Source organism: Candoia aspera, chromosome 16 (genome assembly GCF_035149785.1).
Source record: "Candoia aspera isolate rCanAsp1 chromosome 16, rCanAsp1.hap2, whole genome shotgun sequence".
Lineage (NCBI taxonomy): Eukaryota > Metazoa > Chordata > Lepidosauria > Squamata > Boidae > Candoia > Candoia aspera.
The window spans coordinates 5,107,857-5,125,777 of NC_086168.1; the positions used below are offsets into that span (position 1 = coordinate 5,107,857).

At 44.2% G+C, this 17,921-nt stretch overlaps 1 protein-coding gene across 3 annotated transcripts; it reads left to right on the forward strand.

Moving 5' to 3' along the window:
* The first annotated feature begins 1,144 nt into the window (after positions 1-1,144).
* TTF1 (transcription termination factor 1) lies at positions 1,145-14,883 on the forward strand. Of its 3 annotated transcripts, none has more exons than XR_010068785.1 (10): positions 1,145-1,933; positions 3,606-3,856; positions 5,340-5,525; positions 6,092-6,170; positions 7,360-7,490; positions 9,315-9,537; positions 10,165-10,251; positions 11,454-11,870; positions 12,981-13,206; positions 14,540-14,600. XR_010068785.1 is itself a non-coding variant. In XM_063316328.1 (10 exons), the coding sequence occupies exons 1-10, from the start codon at positions 1,146-1,148 to the stop codon at positions 14,746-14,748; spliced, it is 2,106 nt and encodes a 701-aa protein (XP_063172398.1). In that variant the 5' UTR covers position 1,145; the 3' UTR covers positions 14,749-14,883. The 3 variants fall into 3 exon arrangements, 1 of the variants encoding a protein (XP_063172398.1); XM_063316328.1 differs by having other exon boundaries at positions 11,454-11,519; positions 13,121-13,206; positions 14,540-14,883; XR_010068786.1 differs by lacking the exon at positions 14,540-14,600 and having other exon boundaries at positions 11,454-11,701; positions 13,121-13,196.
* Positions 14,884-17,921: the final 3,038 nt, after the last annotated feature.

The following is a 17,921-nucleotide window of genomic DNA, read 5'->3' on the forward strand; positions in this document are numbered from 1 at the left end:
CATGATGATGATGATGAAGACATTATTACAGTACACTATATAAGCCTAATAATAACCCAAGGTGGTGAATAAACTTAATATTCCTGCATCCTATTTTCACAACAGCCTGTGAGGTGGGTTGAGCTGAGAGAGAGGGACTGGCCCAAGGTCACCCAGCTGACTTCCGCGCCTAAGGCGGGACTAGAACTCTCCTACCACGCCTGATTGGCCCCTGGGCTGAGAGAGAGCGATTGGCCCACGGTCGCCCAGCCGGCTTTCAAGCCTAAGGTGGGACTAGAACTCTCCTACCACGCCTGATTGGCCCTTGGGCTGAGAGAGAGGGACTGGCCCACGGTCGCCCAGCCGACTTCCGCGCCTAAGGCGGGACTAGAACTCTCCTACCACGCCTGATTGGCCCCTGGGCTGAGAGAGAGCGACTGGCCCACGGTCGCCCAGCCGGCTTTCAGGCCTAAGGCAGGACTAGAACTCTCCTACCACGCCTGATTGGCCCTTGGGCTGAGAGAGAGGGACTGGCCCACGGTCGCCCAGCCGGCTTTCAGGCCTAAGGCGGGACTAGAACTCTCCTACCACGCCTGATTGGCCCCTGGGCTGAGAGAGAGCGACTGGCCCACGGTCGCCCAGCCGGCTTTCAGGCCTAAGGCAGGACTAGAACTCTCCTACCACGCCTGATTGGCCCTTGGGCTGAGAGAGAGGGACTGGCCCACTGTCGCCCAGCCGGCTTTCAGGCCTAAGGCGGGACTAGAACTCTCCTACCACGCCTGATTGGCCCCTGGGCTGAGAGAGAGGGACTGGCCCAAGGTCGCCCAGCCGGCTTTTATGCCTAAGGGAAGCCTAGAACACTCAGTCTCCTGGTTTCTAGGCCAGCACCTTAACCCAAATGTTTTTCAAACTCGGCAACTCTAAGATGTGTGGACCTCAACTCCCAGAATTCCCCAGCCAGCATCCTTAAGGTTGCCAAGGTTTAACCATTATACCAGACTCGCTCTCTAGATATTATATCGGTAGTATGCTAGCCCAGCAGTGGTTCCAAATCAGTCCAACTCCAACTGATGATAGTCTTAATGCAGTTCCTTGATGCTACTTTTTCTGCACTCAAACTTGTCTGAGTTTTAACCCACACCTTCCCTTGCTTTTTAAAGAGAATGATGAACAGAAAGAGTGCATTGCTTGCAGAGGATGCTCAGCAGTCTGGCTTTGCAAAGAAAAAGAAGTCAAGGAAGCGAAGTCGAGAGCAACTCGAGCAGCCAGCTGTGCTTTGGGAACCTTCCGACCAGCCACCCCTTTCTTGCCAGGATACAGAAGACAGTGAGGCTGGCCGAAAAAAATCTAAGAAGAAGAAGAAAACCAGGACAGAAACATCTGACTCCCAAGTGGCTTATTCCTGGGCCACAGCGGAGAGTGAGCTGAATTGTGAGACTGAAATTAGTAATTCTGTGCCCAAGAAGAAGAAAAAGAAGAAACACAGACTTAATAAACACGGTAGTGATGATGAGCTCTGCAGCCAACCCACTCCAAAAAAGCCCAGTAAAGTATGCCAGAAAGAGGACGTGGAAAATGGGGGTGGTGTTTACGATAATATGTCATCTCATAAGAAGAAGAAAAAGAAAAAGAAACGAATGGAGGATGTCTGTGTCCCTGTTGGGCCCGTGGAAGAGACGACCGAGGCCACAAGTTCAAACAGAGAAGATCAGATGGAGCTCAGCGATACAGTAGACTCACAGATGGGTCTCTTTGCATCTTCCCCTCTGTCCTTGTCAGAGATGCTACAAGTGCAGGAGGAAGAAGATGCTCAAGAGGGGAACCGCTCTCCCACTTTTGATGATTCAGATGTCACCGATGTGGACCTGGTGATGGAAGGAACATCAGCTGGAGACCATGAAGAGATGCAACCTGGATCACCACCAGAATTGCCCACCTTGGAAGTTAACACCAGGTGAGCTCTTCTAATACGTCTTGCCTTGCCTGTCCTCGTCTAGATTAGGTGAGGACCGTCAAGAGATGCTGGAACTTTGGGATTTGAAATGCTGTGTTTTGGGAGTTTCTGGTACAATAAAGAAAGCTGGTGCACTCAACCTCATCTGCCCCAGTCATGTTCAAGATGGTGGTGTGGAGGTTTTGTTCTTTCACCTATCTCTAGTCCTTGTCGACCTAACCTTGTATTGCAGATGGGTGGAGGAGGCTGAAGCTGGGAGCATCATGGCTTGCTGAAGATTGGTTTGACCACGAGTGGTTGTTTACTTCAAAACTCTGATTAGCTCTGAAAGACTGCTGATATTGGAGATGCTTGCTCTCTGAACTCAACAGGAGGTTATCTTAGGCTGAAGTAGTAGGATGAAGGGATGGGTTGTATTGTTCATTGATGAACTTCAGGTGAAGAGTGCTCTGAGATCTCCCTATCCTGATTTTTGGGACTCATAACTTCAACTGTGAAGTTGTAGTTTTGCCTCTTAAAGTTCAGGCTTCCTTCAAATCACACTTCAGTCCTGGTGTTATTTGCCTTGGTGGTAGTTCAAAGCTGTAGCCTTCTGGATTTTTTGTGTTTAACTTCCTGATCTTACCAACCAGCCTAGAATTTCTAAGTGGGCTCCATCCAAGCATTAGGACCAGTTCCAACCCTGCTTAGCTTTCCAAGATCAGCCTTGTTTCTCAAATCAAATCAAGCCTTTATTACGGCCTTTAGGCCAGAGAACACTACAATAAAAACACGTAAACCTATAACTATTAATAAAGCTAAGAAGTAGACACAAAAGGCAATAAAATAACATAAAAATTTAACATAGCAACAATAATTCAATAGTGAAGTCTGTCTAAATGTGCCCAGCTAGCTGGGCATACCACTTGGTTTATCGTGCTAACATTTTGTCCTTTCCCCCCCCCCCCTTCTCTGTTTAAGGAATGCTTTATTTGCCCTTTTTGAGTTGTGTTTCTTTCAATCACATTTTGGTAGCAGGAATGTAAACCTTACAGTTCTTGTATAACACTCAGCTAGTTTGGTCTAGTGGTGAAGGCACCAGGCTAGAAACCAGGAGACTGGGAGTTCTAGTCCCGTCTTAGGCATGAAAGCCGGCTGGGTGACCGTGGGCCAGTCCCTCTCAGCCCAAGGGCCAATCAGGTGTGGTAGGAGAGTTCTAGTCCCGTCTTAGGCCTGAAAGCCGGCTGGGTGACCGTGGGCCAGTCCCTCTCAGCCCAAGGGCCAATCAGGTGTGGTAGGAGAGTTCTAGTCCCGTCTTAGGCCTGAAAGCCGGCTGGGTGACCGTGGGCCAGTCCCTCCCTCTCAGCCCAAGAGCCAATCAGGCATGGTAGGAGAGTTCTAGTCCTGCCTTAGGCACGAAAGCCAGCTGGGTGACCTTGGCCCAGGCACTCCTTCTCAGCCTAACTCACCTCACAGGGTTGTTGTGGGGAAAATAGGAGGAGGAAGGAGTATTAGCTATGTTCCCCAGCTTGAGTTATTTATAAAAATAATAAAGGCAGGATGAAAACGATCTATAACCAAAAAAAAATTAGAGACAAAGAAAAGGTGGTGTTTGCCTGTGCTACTGGTGTCCTGGAGTTGGGCAGCTATAATAAGTTTAAATAAATAATGCTCCATTTTGATCTCCCGACAGACTGGATCAGTCCCCAACATCTGCCCCTGCGGGTTCGAGACACCCATCTTCCAGTGAGCATTCCCCTTCGGAAGCACATTCCCCAGATGAAGATGAGTCCCTGGAATTGTCTCTCATGGATACAGAACAACTGGAGGCTGTCACCAAGGAATTAGAGGAATTCATCCCTCACGTGAGGACTCTGTCGGATTTAGCGATCAAGCGGCTGGCTAAACGAGATCTGGCCAGGTTTAGGGATTTTAAGAGAAAAGGTGCGCATTGTGGTTGTGAATGCAACAATAAGCATATCCAGGTTAGGTAAGGTAGGAGGCAGACTTAATAAGAGAAGAGGGGAAACAGGATGTTCCGTCTCCAAAACACTACATAAAGTGTTGTGACAGTGAAACTCTGATTTAACAGACTCCCATTTAACAGACTTTGGATGTAAAGGACCTGATATCTGTCTGGATATCCCTCTGAAACAACGGACAGTCCATTGCATTCGAAGTAGTCTGGATGGAGCAGTTAAATTAATTTTAACTTTATGTCATTTGCAGAATGACATAATGATGCTAGTGATGCAATTACATTGTGTCATAAAAAGGATGACTTCATTACCCAGATGGTGCAAATTGTCACAGATGACATCGTTTCATACAGACAGTTGGGAATAATGGACTCCCCCTTCTCAGCTAATCAAGAATTTATTTGTACTGTCGTCATAAATGAGCTGAAGAGCTAGCTCATTCCTTGTTAACAAAAACTAAGATACAAAAAGTTTGTATGTGTGTGGGACTTTGTAGATAGAAAAACAGAACAACAGAAGAACCTAATTGTAACGTAACGAAGAAAACAGTAACTGGTAGTTTGTCAGTCCAATTTTTTCTCTGTCCATAAAGTTTCCCTTCCCTGTTCTAACAACCTCTAACAAAATCACTTAATTTTCCCAGCTGTGCCAAATTTTCCTCCATTATTTTAAGCACCTCTGCTGCTTTCTGGTTCTCTACCATATTTATTTTAGCCAGTGTCAAAGCACAATGCTATTCAACGGCAGACATCTATATAGATACAGTAGACAGCAGAACTAAGCCTGCAAGATGTTAATGCTGAATGGAAAAAATAGCCTCTGAGTAACCACGGGTGAATTTTGCCTTGCATAATTGACAATTAGGTATGTTGATCTTTGAGGCAGAGAACCCCATATGCAGCACGACATATATATACAGTTTTGGCCTCTAAGGGAATGTAAATGTTTATAAACACCATAAATTAGACACACAAAAAGTTAGAAAGCAAATGACTTCCCCCCCCCTGTGTTTTAATATTTCATTTTGTTTGGTCTATTTTTTCCTTCACTGCACCAACAACAGAGACCTTAGTATAAGGTTAAGCTTAAGACAGAAAACTTGATTGTACAAAGAATATTTTGAGGTAATTTGCAGTTGTTTATTAATGCTATATTTAGCGGAGGATGTAAAATTAAAACAACCTTATACTTAACATCGACATTTCAAACCATAGTTTGAACACTGGTATAAGCCTCTTCTTTTCCTCTAGCTTTAAAAGTTGAAGTAATCTCAACATTAGGGTGTATCTCCAGACGAGACTGTGAATACACGCCACCACGTCGAAATAATATAACGTATTACTTACGTCTTATAATAAAACAGTTAAAAAAAACAGTGATAGCAAATGTCAAAGCTAGCCTAAAACGTTCCCTTCTGGCATTGTTTCATTCATCTTGCTGTCTTGTAGGTGTTCCTGTGAAGTTCGGTGTGTTCTCCAAAGCAGAAAATGACTTATTAAAAAAAAACGTTGAGGCTTTCTTAGAAGAAAGCGGGATTGAGACGGCTGAACAGCTCCTGTTCACCCACAGATTTCCAGAAGACCAAGCCGAAATCAAGAAACTGAAATGCCAATACTTATTTTGTGAAAGCATTGGTGAGTGTTTGCCAGCTTTGTTCTCAATAGCCAGAATGACGCCCCACCAAAGATGTGCCCATTCATATTAATAATTGTGGAGACGTATAGGTGGTCCTCACTTAACCACAATTGGAGCTGGAATATTGGTTGCTAAGCGAAGTGGTCATTAAGCAAATCTGACCCAGTTTTATGACCCTTTTTGCAGTGGTCATTAAGTGAATCACCACAGGTATTAAACAAACCACGTGGTCATTAAGTGAACCGTGTGGTTCCCCATTGGTTTTGCTTTCCAGAAGCCAACCAGGAAGGTCAAAAATAGTGATCATGGGACACTGCGATGGTCATAAGTGCAAACTGGTTGCCAAGCACCCTAATTGTGATCATGGGGAACGCTGCAGTGGTCCTAAGTGTGAGGACCAGCGGTAAGTCAGTTTTTTCGGCACCTTTGTAAGTCCAAACCGTCACTAAAGGAATGGTTGTTAAGTGAGGACTCCCTGTAATTGTAAGTCTTGTTTGCTTTGTTTTTTCATGTCATTTGCATTAGTTCTAAAATGGTTTTAATACTTTCATCATCTTGTCCACAGCTCAGGGTATTCCCCGGCCCTGGAGACTTGTATATTATCGGGCTAGGAAAATGTTTGATCCTCAGAATTACAATGGACGGTAAGAAAAACCACTTTATGCTTTAGCAGAAGCCACCGTGGACATTTCCTGTAGGACCTTCATCTTCAGATGTATTACATGAATGATGAAACAGTCTAGCTTTACTCAAGGTGATGGGTACAAACCTAAAGATTTCTAACTATACGCAAAGGATTTTTGAGTAAACATTAGGAGTACTTTCCTAAAGATATATACTGTTTGTGGGAAAAGCACCATTAAATGATTGTAGATTCTCCTGCATATGTGGCATTTAAGCAGAAGCTGAACTACCACTAATGAAAAATGTGTTATCCGTAGGTTTCCCTATTATCAGCTGTGAGTTTGAATGCACGAACTTTAGGATGTCTCCCCTGAGTCTGTGAGCGGGGAGATCCAAGTTCATCTTCCCATTTCGCTGTGTCTACAGGTAGTCCTCGCTTAACAACCACAATTGGGACTGGAATTTCAGTTGCTAAGTGAAGTGGTCATTAAGGAAATCCGACCCAATTTTACGATCTTTTCTGCAGCTGTCGTTAAGCGAATCACCATGGGCATTAAGCCATGAACTGGTTGCCAAGTGCCCAGATCGTGACCACAGGGACACTGCGACAGTCATGAGTGAGAGGACTGGTGGTAGCTTGGGTTTCCCAGGACCATTGTCAGTCTGAACTGTCACTAAACGAATGGTTGTTAAGCAAGGACTACCTGTATTCAACCTTGCATGGTATTTAGAAGCAAGATTGAGATGGAACAGCAGTGTTCATCACCTTAGCCTCTTTGGTGCAAAAGCTGTCTATTATTATCATCAACCAAGTTTTCAGCAAACGCATCACAAGACTGATGAGCAGTATGAAAGATGAAATGAGCCAAAAAAGAAATTGAAAAGAATGAAAGTCTATAGCTGTTGTCTCCTCTTTTTCAAAAAAGGTAATTTTTTTTAAAAGAGGTTTTACATAAGCTTAAACAACTACAGAAACATATAAGGAAAAGTAGAAAAGAAGGGGATGTAAAAAATCAAGGGGAAAAGAGAAAGATAACAAAAAGATAGCGAAAGAAGCAACTTCCGATCGTCTTCGCAGCGGTCACAAACTCTAGCCGTCGTCTTCTGAGTTGGGTCGTGTGGATCCCAAAATGAGGGACTTTTTTTTTCTTCAAATCAAGGCCAGCTCAAAGCGGCGCGGTTGGCTTAATGCCCCCAACCTCTTTTTAGGTATTCGAAGAAAGAAAAGAAACAGCTGCATAAGTATCACGCCATGTATGGAAACAACTGGAAAATAATTTCCGAAAATATGAATCGAAGCCCTCACTCAATCGCCTTGAAATATACGCAGATGATAGAGGGTAGGTCGAACTCTTGGCTCCTCCCCTTTTCCCACCCCCTCTTCTAAACCCCAGATTATCTTTATCAACAATTCTCCATCAGTTGAGCGGCTTGGCCACGCCCTGAAAGAAACCCCCTACACGGCAGCAGAACTGATTTCTTTGAAGTTGGCGAGGGAAGGTACCACGCTGGGTATTTCACCAGATTCCATCGGTCGGTCTGAATAGCAAACCAGGTTGCCCTTGTCTCTTTCCGATGGGTACCAGTTAGTTTGGTGGAACCTCGATAATTCCAGACCTTGATGCAACAGGCTACCTCCCATTGTGGTTTACCTTAGCAAATCAGTCGTGTTTTTGTTAGGTTCTTACGTATAAGCTCAGTATGACTTTTTCTGGCATCGTAACTTACACAGCTGGTGAAAATTCCATCGTTCGCATCACTTTGCATCGTTGCAAAAATTAGTGGGCTTTGAGGCACGCTGGACAGCGCCCCTCTGCCCAGTTAGTCTGTGGAGTCCCAATTATTTCCCAACTGAGAACGTTTCACTGTTTACGGTGGCCCAGTTTATGCTTCTGAATAGATATCCTTTATATTTGCTCTTTGGAAAAATTCAAGGAGAATTGGAGACCGGAATCCCTGTTCTTGGATCGGTCCAGAAACCCATGCTTAGCTTCTTAGTATGCGTAGGAAAGAAATTATCCTTATTGCACGTGCGTACCCAGATCCAGCTGTTCCAGGTGGATGGTTCTTATAGCAACATATTTTTTTGTAGGCTAGATTAGTGGCTTGGAGAAGCTGAAATGTTGTACACTAGTCAGGGTTCTAGACAGCCTTGACATACAGATTAGGCACCAATTGATTAGGCACAATTAGGCACTAACTGTGTCGTTAAAGAAATAGAACTAATCATCTGGGAAAATAGAACCTTTCTCCAAATTTCAACCAGTGCATTATTCTTTGAGGAAGAGGAAGAAAGAAATTACTTCTGTTAATCCATAATCAATAACTGGATAACCCATAGCCCATTCCAATCTTTTTCAGAGTTGGCATAAGTTGGATTTAGTTGCTGTTTTCTGCCATTGCCAACAGTTCCCCAGCTAATACAGTTGTTAAGTTTTGAGCAAAAGCCTCACGTGTGGTTCTTCCAATCGCCTGTTAGACTGAGCAAGAGAAATTGCTTTGTTTATGCTACACATAAAAAAAGAAATGGTTGGTATAATAAAATGCTTTCTTGAATAGCAGTGGTCCAAGGTCCGCTAAACTAGAAATTACAGTGTTAAATTCCTTCAGACTTGGTTAAAAAGGGAAGGGGAATGGAAGTTTTTCTTGTTGGGCCATCGCTTTTTGTTTTCACATTCCCACAATTATTTCCCAGTTTGGTTATAGTCAGCCAACATACAGAGCTAAAAACAAGCCAGCGTTATGATTTAGGGCGTTAAGCCCTGCCAGTATTGGCTAAACCGGGGAAAATGGTTGCTTCCCAGTTTAAAAAACATAATGTGGTTTGCTTGTTTTTTTTGTTTTTGGCTTAATGTGGAGTTTGGATCCTGATCATCTGGTAAACCCTGTTTTATGGTCTAACAAATTACTTCCAGCAAGCTGGGTGTATAGGATAAATGACAGTGGAAAAAGACTGCAGAAGAAAAAAGATTGATTTATTATTCACATTTCTATCACCGCCCATCTCCCCCTAAAGATCCTTTAGTTTAGCATGCCAGCTAGCACACTGTTCTGCTTCCACTGGTTTGAAGATCAGACTCATTCTGCAGAATGTCCAGGGCTAAATGTAGGCCATCTCTGTCTTGCTTTATTGTATTTATTTACATATACACACAAATGTGCAGACCCCAATTTTGGTCCTTGGAGTAAAGAAGAGACTCGGAGACTCGTTCAAACCCTCAAGGATATGCTGAGAACGAAAGTGACAGGGTTGGATTCTGCTTTGGAGAAGGGGAACGCTAATGAGGCAGTCATCCTTCTGCGAGAAAATCTCTACAAGGATATCAGCTGGATGAAGGTGGCGGCCAAAGTGGAGACCAGGAGCTGGAGACAGTGTAAAAGGAAGTGGTGAGGATCAAGGTGGGGGTACGGGCTCCATGCATTGTTGGCAGTGAACGTGGGGTAGTGAGGGAAAATTGTCTCTTTGTCCCCTAATGTGCATGAGCATTACTTGAGAACATGCCTCAAGGATGCTTGGCAGGAGGACAGCCATGTCAGTCTACAGTAGCCCAGAATCAGGAGTCTGGTAGCACCTTTATAACAAATTTTATTAAAGACGTAAGCTTTCATGATCTATATCAGTGTGTCTCAACGTTGGCAACTTGAAGAGGTGGGGGATTCTGGGAGCTGAAGTCCAAAACTCTTCAAGTTGCCAAGGTTGAGAAACACCGATACAGATCATCATCTGGCAGCTCCCCTCTTGCATTCTGCATACAGCAAATGGGCCAGACTTTCCACAACAGAAATATCGGACCCAAGTTTGAGATCAGGACTCAGAACAGATATAAAGTAATAGCAGTCACCAACTGTTAGGAATGTACAGATCCACTTGATTTCCAAACTCTGATTTGATTTGGATCATTGGATCAGTCCAATTCCAGTCTATTTCAAACTAGTCTGATTTTTGTTGTTGTTTCCTGAAGTGATTTGGACCCTTCTGTAATACTCCATCCACTTTTTCCTTTCTTTTTAAAGGACTTCAATCATAACAAAGAAAATGGTGGGAAAAGCGCGTTTCCACGGATTGAACAACTTGCAGTTTAAGGTTGACCTCATTGAAAGGTGCTAAGAGAGTCACTGCTGTATTCCTTTTTTCTTAGTATTTTTATTTAAAACAAAGCTGTCTTTTTTAAAAAGAAAAATAATGTACGTAAATGGACAGATAATGACTGAAATTCTACAATTAATGCTCAATAACATTAATAAAAGATAAACCAAAAGTCGTATTCACGAGATGGGCGGCTATATAAATCTGATAAATAAAGCGAAGTACATTGAGTTGTTCTCATGATACTAAAAAGAAGTATAACTCTTTGAGCTTATGCCCAAATCCCCGCTGTATTATTATTTATAAACGTTTAAAAAAATCAAAAACATCGCCTAAGAATAATATAAATGCTTAATTTCCCCCTTCTTTGTAGTGAAACCAATTTGCCGTTCCTGTTGGTGTGAACTTCAGAAACTTCAGAAAATGTTCATATTTCTTTTTTCGGGTTTTGGAATGTGCTACGCTGAGTGTAGCTGTTAAACAAAATTCCTGTTTATTCAGGTTCATAATTGGTAATGAATTTCAGCCTTAGGTGTGATTACCAAGGGCAAATCTGTAGTTGAGAACAAAGGTGTGCAAAATGTTTCACTTTTGAATGAGGCCAGTCTGAGCTCGGGGACACCCGTTTTTTGCCTGATATGGCTTAGCTGAGCATGAGATGGGCTTCGCTCAATTATCTTGGAAGTCCTTCCGTCTTAAAATAGAGTGTTTGGCACTGAGAACAGAAACATTTCAAGAGTGAGTCTCTTGTAGCTGATTGGCAGCTGTTGCTTCACACTCGTGAACGCACAATTGTTTCAAGTTCAGATGGTTCTAACTTTGCACGTTTTGTGCACCTAGTTAAGAAGGAAATGCTCTAGGGACAATTTCAGGCTCCATTTGAAGTTGAAACGGTCCTTTGACCCGTCTAACCCTCATCCCTTAATTTTGGGTTCAAACCCGTATTTCCAAGTGTCTATCGGACATCCAGATTTTTCTGGGTGATCAAGCCGCAGGTCGGCTTATCTGCGGGTGGTGTGCTTTTCATGGTATTTTGATTAAAAATTCAAGGGTCAGCCTGTCTGCGAGTGTGTGGGGTAATTTAGAAAATACAGAAAATGTAGTAAGAAAGCGGGGGGGACCCAGTATGAGCAACGAAATACAGGTGGAGAACCAATCAGTCTTGAAAAACCTGTTAGACTGAAGTATTGATGAAGATTTATTTTGGGCTTTTCAGATTGTACGAGCAGAACGTTGCGGACACCAATGAAATCGACTGGGAGCGCATTGCTAACGCTATCGGGTAAAAAGCGACTGTCGGTCTCGGGGAATCTGCAAGCTTAGTGCAGTTTTGCTGTAGCATCTAGAGCAGGGGTCTCAGCCTTCTGCGCAGGGACCAGAGGCCATGCGGCGCCACTTCCAAGGGACTTTTGCTCCGCCCAAGCTGATGAAGCTGTCGCTAAAGTGGCAATGCGTATGGGCCAGGTGAATATATTTCTTTTTGGGACCAAGGGCCGGATGATTTCAGGCTGCAGGCCACATCTGGCCCGAGGGCTGTAGGTTGCCGACCCCTGATCTAGAGAGAAGTGGCAGTGGCCTGCCTCAAAGGGCTGTGGAGATTCAGGGCTGAAATTAAGGGTGGGACAAGCACAGGGTCAACTTGCATTCCAGACATCTCCAAAGCCAGATCCCTGATTCCTGAAGGGTGAGCGGTTAGGAATTCTGAGCACGAGAACTTGAAGGAAACGGGAATGCTGCACACTGTTGTGCCTGTTGGTCGTGGTGATGGGGAATCTAATCAAAAGGACCTGTTCGGTTTGGTGGTAGGCTGGATGAGATGTGCGGCAGCCAAAATCGGAGGAAGAGGATGAAAACACAGCCCATCCTATATTTAACTTGGTAGCTGTATAACCTTCCCCCAACCTGGGGCCACTCTTAATCTGCTTTGGACTCCAGTGTCCATCATTCCCAGCTGATCTGGGCCCAGCTTGATTTTGGGCTAGCCGGGACTGTATTTTCCATCTACGGGCTGGTAACGCTGGAAGGTTCCTTCTCCAGACTGCATCAAGCCACCCATAATCTCCTCCGAAGGGAGGAGATGGGCGGGGACAAATTGGATAAATAAGTCTCTCAGCTGCCCCCTTCCCCGGTTCCCTCTCCATCTCGGCTACAAAATTCAGGCCCATGCAGTGATTGAGTTCGCAGCCTGAAAAAGCGGCTTAACCCAACTTAAAAATCAAGCAGGAGGAATAATCAATGACCCACCGCCACCAGCCTCCTGCCTTGTCAGCCTTGCAAGGTAGTCCAGACAAGAATCACACCCAGGAGTACTAGCTCAATCTTTATTGTAAGGTTACTTTAACAGAATCTTGTAAGTCTGAAAGTACATCTCTCCCCCATCATCTTTACAGCCCAAGAAACTAGGGAGGGTCCCTTCTGAGATGTTTGCCATGCCCCCGTTCCTTCTGCCGGCTCTGCTGCCTCTTACCTGACCGCTGCCTAGTCCGCAGCTCTTCCTCCTGTCTCCCAAGGTCATTCCCACATAGCGCTACATGCCTCTCCCCCGCAGAGCACATCTTCAAGTCAAGCTCAACTCTTGGTTCCTCCATGGACCTATCCGAGTATCTTCCATGGCAGCCATGCTAGACTGGTTGGCCCTTGTCTCCTTCCAGGGTTGTTTTGCAGCTTCTCAGTCTGACCTCCTGCCCTGGGGATCCTCGGGTGGTCTCCCATCCCAGCATTAACCATGCCTGCTTGGCTTCAGGGCCAGATGAACTCGGCCAAGGTGGTAATTGCTAACTGGGAATTCTGAAAAGGTAGCAGGTTGCTGGAAACTTTTCTTCCCCATCCGCCTGCTTGCAACACAGCCTCTTTTCCCTTGACTTTCTCATTCCGCCCCCCCAGAAACGCTCCTCCAGATTACGTCCAAGGCAGATATTACAGACTCAAGACAACGCACGTTCCTTTTTGGAATGAAAAAAGTTTTCCAGGTAAGTTTCTCTGCACCCTGCCCTTAATTGCTGGTGGCCTTGCAAAAAGCAAAAAGAAAGCCTTTTCCGTTAGTGAGCAACCATTTCCTCTGACTGTCTTCTCCCAGCTAGAGCATTTGCGCTGCCGGAGGGTTTGCACACACACGCGCACCAGGGTTAAAGGCCGATCGCTAAAAATGCGGCTGAGGTTTGAGGTGACACGTTTCAAATCCTCGTTTTGCTCTTTTGTGGAAACACCTTGGAAGTTACGATATTACAGGCGAAAAACGGGTGGTTTGGGGGAAGTGTACCACATACCTGACCTTGAAAAAGATAATAAACGGCGTCAGGTCTGGTGAATACGTGGATGGGAGACCACTAAGAAGTTCCACAGCTGAAAGTCAGATAGGGAAGTTGAAAAGAAAAATTCTGGAAAAAGGCAGTGATAGCCACTTCCGGTTTATCATCCAGGAAGCTACGAAGGTATTCACCAGGAATTGAGTTTGACTCCAGGAATTTTTAACTTCTTTCCACTTCAAGCTAGTTAAAGAATTGTCGTCATTGTTCAGGCAAATTACAGAATGCCTTTTAACGCAAAGGCTCCAGAAGGAGTTTGTGGCGCTCTCGTCAGCCATACCTTCTAAAACTAGACATTCTCGTCTCCTGCCCTTTTGAGGCAGAAAGCAAGTGAAAACTAGCCCGCCTTCAACTTGTATACACTGTTTTGTGTATTCTTCCAAAAGTATACAACAATCAAAAGAAAGAAAACAGAAGCACAAACTGGGAAATGTAGCCTCACGCTAAAATCTCAGGGGCGGTCAGTGTCCGCCTTACCAGACAAGAAACACGACCTGATGAGCTAATTCTACTTTATTGTAAGGCCACGTTAACAGAGCCTTGCAAGTCTGGAAGTACAATTCCACCCCCCCATGATCTCCTTTACAGCCCGAGAAACTAGGGAGGGTCCCTTCTGAGCCTCTTTCTCCACCCATTATACAGCTGGGGGCAGTCCCCCCTCTTATCTGGCCATTCCCTAGGCAGCATCTCTTCACCCCAAGGTCCTTCCCACATGCCATTACAAAGCTCTTCTCCCCTCCTCTCCTTTTACTCTCTGGAAACCTAGGGAGGGTCCCTTCTGAGCCTCTCTCTCCTCCCGTTATGCAGCTGTGGGCCCAGCTGCCTCTTATCTGACCATTCCCTTGGCAGCGTCTCTGGGCCCAGTCTCCCAAGGTCTTTCCCACACACCATTACAGTCAGGTCCCACGTGGTCCTCTTTCCAAAATTCACATCCTCCTTGTTGATCTTGCAGCCCCTTGCCAACGCCTTTGACCGAAATACTATTTTTTCCCCCTAGAGGTTATCGACTACCTTTTTGAAGTGACGCTGCCCTCGTTGAAGGAAACCGTGGAGCAACTGTCCAAAAAACAGAGAAGCAGGAACAAGGACAGGAACTGGAAAAAGTCCTTCCAGTTCAACGACATCTTCCGGGACGAGCTGGAGGATGAGGAATCCGAAGACGACAGCGACGAAGAGGTTGGAGAAGCCAGTCACGTTGATGGCTGAGATGCCACCCAACGTTGTGAATTCCTAACAAAAGCCGTCAGTAAGAAGCAGGAAGGGCAAATCCTGCATATCGTGAGGGGAAAAGATCATGGGTTGCTTCCATTCACTTCCCTGTTTTTATTTTTAGAGGAAAAAAATGTAAATATTTAACTTTTTTACCGATCCTCCTTCAGAAGTGTAGGAGAACATTGGGTTCTTCAGAAGGGAAAGCCTGGTTCGGCTCATGGATGGTTCTCTGCTGCTGGGAAATGGCTCTGCAAAGCTCTGGGCCACACGTGGCATATCCTAAGAAGGTGTGTTTTGAAACCCCAAAAGGATGTTGGAGCAGTTAAGATGGTGTTGACACTTTCAGCATCGACGGTCTCCAAATAGATTGGAAAGGGAAATATCTGGAACCTCAAAACGACGTGGGTGGCTTCTCCTGGTCCAGAAAGATGCCAATTGCCTGAAATTGCATTTCAAAGTTAAGTGACAAGGTACATCTTTTGCTATTTGTCTTAATTCTTACTCTCCCTTAGAAGAACTTCTTGAGATCTTGCCACCATCTTGTTTCTACTTCAAAAGGAGTCAGCCATTTCCCCCCCCCCCAGGTGCCAAACTTCCCAATCTTTTTCCAACAACCACATTTCCGACGGCCAAATAGGGGGGGGGGGTTTGACCCTTCCCTCCCCCCCCCATGTTTTTATGAGATTTGAGCCATTTTAATTATTAGATACAGTGGATATTAAAAAGTCTACACACCCCTGTTAAAATGCCAGGTTTCTGAGATGTAAAAAAATCAAACCAAGATAAATCACTTCAGAATTTTTTCCACCTTTAATATAACATACAAGCTGTATGTTCAGTTCAACTGAAAAACAAATGGAAATCTTTTAGGGTGAAAAAATGAAAAAAATGAAAAAACTAGAATAACCTGGCTGCATAAGTGTGCACCCCCTTAAACTAATACTTTGTTGAAGCACCTTTTGATTTTGGAAGATATTCAGTCTTTTGGGGTAGGCGTCTGTCAGCATGGCTCATCGTGCCTTGGAATCTTTGTATAGCCGGGCTTGGGTGTTTTTCTTTGAACTTTTTGTATTAGTTTAAGGGTGTGCACACTTACCTATAAAGCAACTGAAAGAAGCTGTAGAAGATCAGAAATCACGAAGAGAGCTGGCTTACGGAATCGCCAAGGGTCAGATACGACTAAATGGATAATTCGATTCAAATTGACACTTAGGCAACCACACTATTCTAGTTTTTTATTTTTATTTTTTTGCCCTAAAAGATTGCAGTTCGTTTTTCAATTGAATTGTACAGCCTGTAGGTTATATTAAAGGTGGAAAAAATACTGAAATGATTTATCTTGGTTTGATTTTTGATTTTTGATTTTTTTTTTTTTTTACATCTCAAAAACCTGGCATTTTAAGAGGGCTGTGTAGACTTTTTACATCCACTGTATATATTTTTGACTGAACGTTGGCTTTCCCTGGACAACCCTCAGGAGATTTCACAGCCGATTCCAAGGGCAGAAATCCTTGGCATGGGCAAAAAAGTTTTCAAGTCAGATGAGACTTTTTCCAACCAGCAGAGGACAGAAGAACAAGCCAAGAACTCAATCCTCTTGCTAGGCATACAAAATAAAAAAATAAGTTTTTTCAAGACCAAAGCGCACAACACATCCCATCTCTTGTCCATCCTGTCTTGCCTCACTTTAATTCTATTTCCAGGACCATTGTAATCCTTGCTAAGGAAAAGCAGCTGCTTTCTCCATCTGGAGATGTTTCAATAAGGTGGCAATGCTCTAAAAAAAGTCTCAGTATTCAAACAACGCTGCACTCATGGATGGAAAAGATCCTGAAGTTCACCTGGTTGAAAGCATAAGCTATCCTAGTTTCCAGGAAAGGCAAAATGAAATGATCTGTCCATCTTCCTTGTTTGGGGTTCAGTCTTGAAAGCAGCGGGATCTTGCTATGCTCTGATTATGCCTTCAAAAAAATGTTCCTCAACTTTCCAGATCCTCAGAGGGAGCTCTCAGCTGCATAACTGAGATGTGCCAAGGCATGTCCTTGGTCCAGTTGATGCTCAAGACAGTTATAGAGAAGAGTTGCTGAATTGCACAAGGCAATGGGGTCCCTCCAAACAGCAGAGTCCAGATAATTTCTGTCTTTTGGGTATATAAAGGGCATGGTCACGCAAGGATTTGACTTTATTTTTCCAAAAGGATTTTCTGGCAGGGTGGGTTCTATTGTATGCAATATTTGTACATTGATTTTCATTCAAATTCTTTTTAAAAAAAATTAAAAGGCATTGAGCAGAGTCTCATCTTTGACCCTTTCTGGCTTTCTTGATGGATGTTTCTGGAGCTCAGGCATCTGGTACCCTTTTGATAGCCCAAAACTGCTCTTGCAGGTCAAAGGAATGATGTGAAATGGACAGCCCTGAGATTTTCTGATTATTGCGAGGTGGTTGTTTTTTTTCATAATAGCTTCATTTTTCTTTTTCCTTTTTTTAAAAAACTTTGTTATGCCTCTTTTAAGCTTAAATTCCATTCTCTTAGGTTTTCCACCTTGAAAGAGAAGGGGACCTGCCCTGTTGAATTTTGCTCAGAAACCAAGTTGTGCCAGGATTGGGTTACACTTTCTAGATTTGACTCCAGAGGGCGGTTCCTGAGCTTGGACGAAACTGGCCTGGTGTATAAATTATACATTTGTTGTTGAGCCCACAAAGCAAATCAACGCTGAGCATGCTCATAACTCATTCATCCCTTCAGATACACCATCTGTCATGGCAAAGGGGTTCCATTTTGAGAGCCGGTCTAAATTCAGCCAAGGATGGGCCACAGATGCTACTGACTGGTCAGACCCAGATGTTAGAAGTTGGGGGCTTTCCTGCTCATCCTCCTCTGGTCCTTTCCCAAAAACTGAAAGCACTAAAGGTCCATCCGAAAATGAGTTTCTCTCTAATCCTCCAGGTGAACCCCACTTCCAGAAATCTGGGCTTTTCCTTCTCTGCAACCAGACGGTAATCCAAATTATTTCCCCACCACCCCAAAAAAAAGATACTTAAGTTGTGGGTCTCTTTTGGTCCCCTTAATGCCTTCCTGGGTCAATATTTCAGATTGAGTCTCCTTCTCAAGCAATCACTATCTGCCCATCCAAACTCTTCTCCATCATGTCCTCAATCATCTTTTC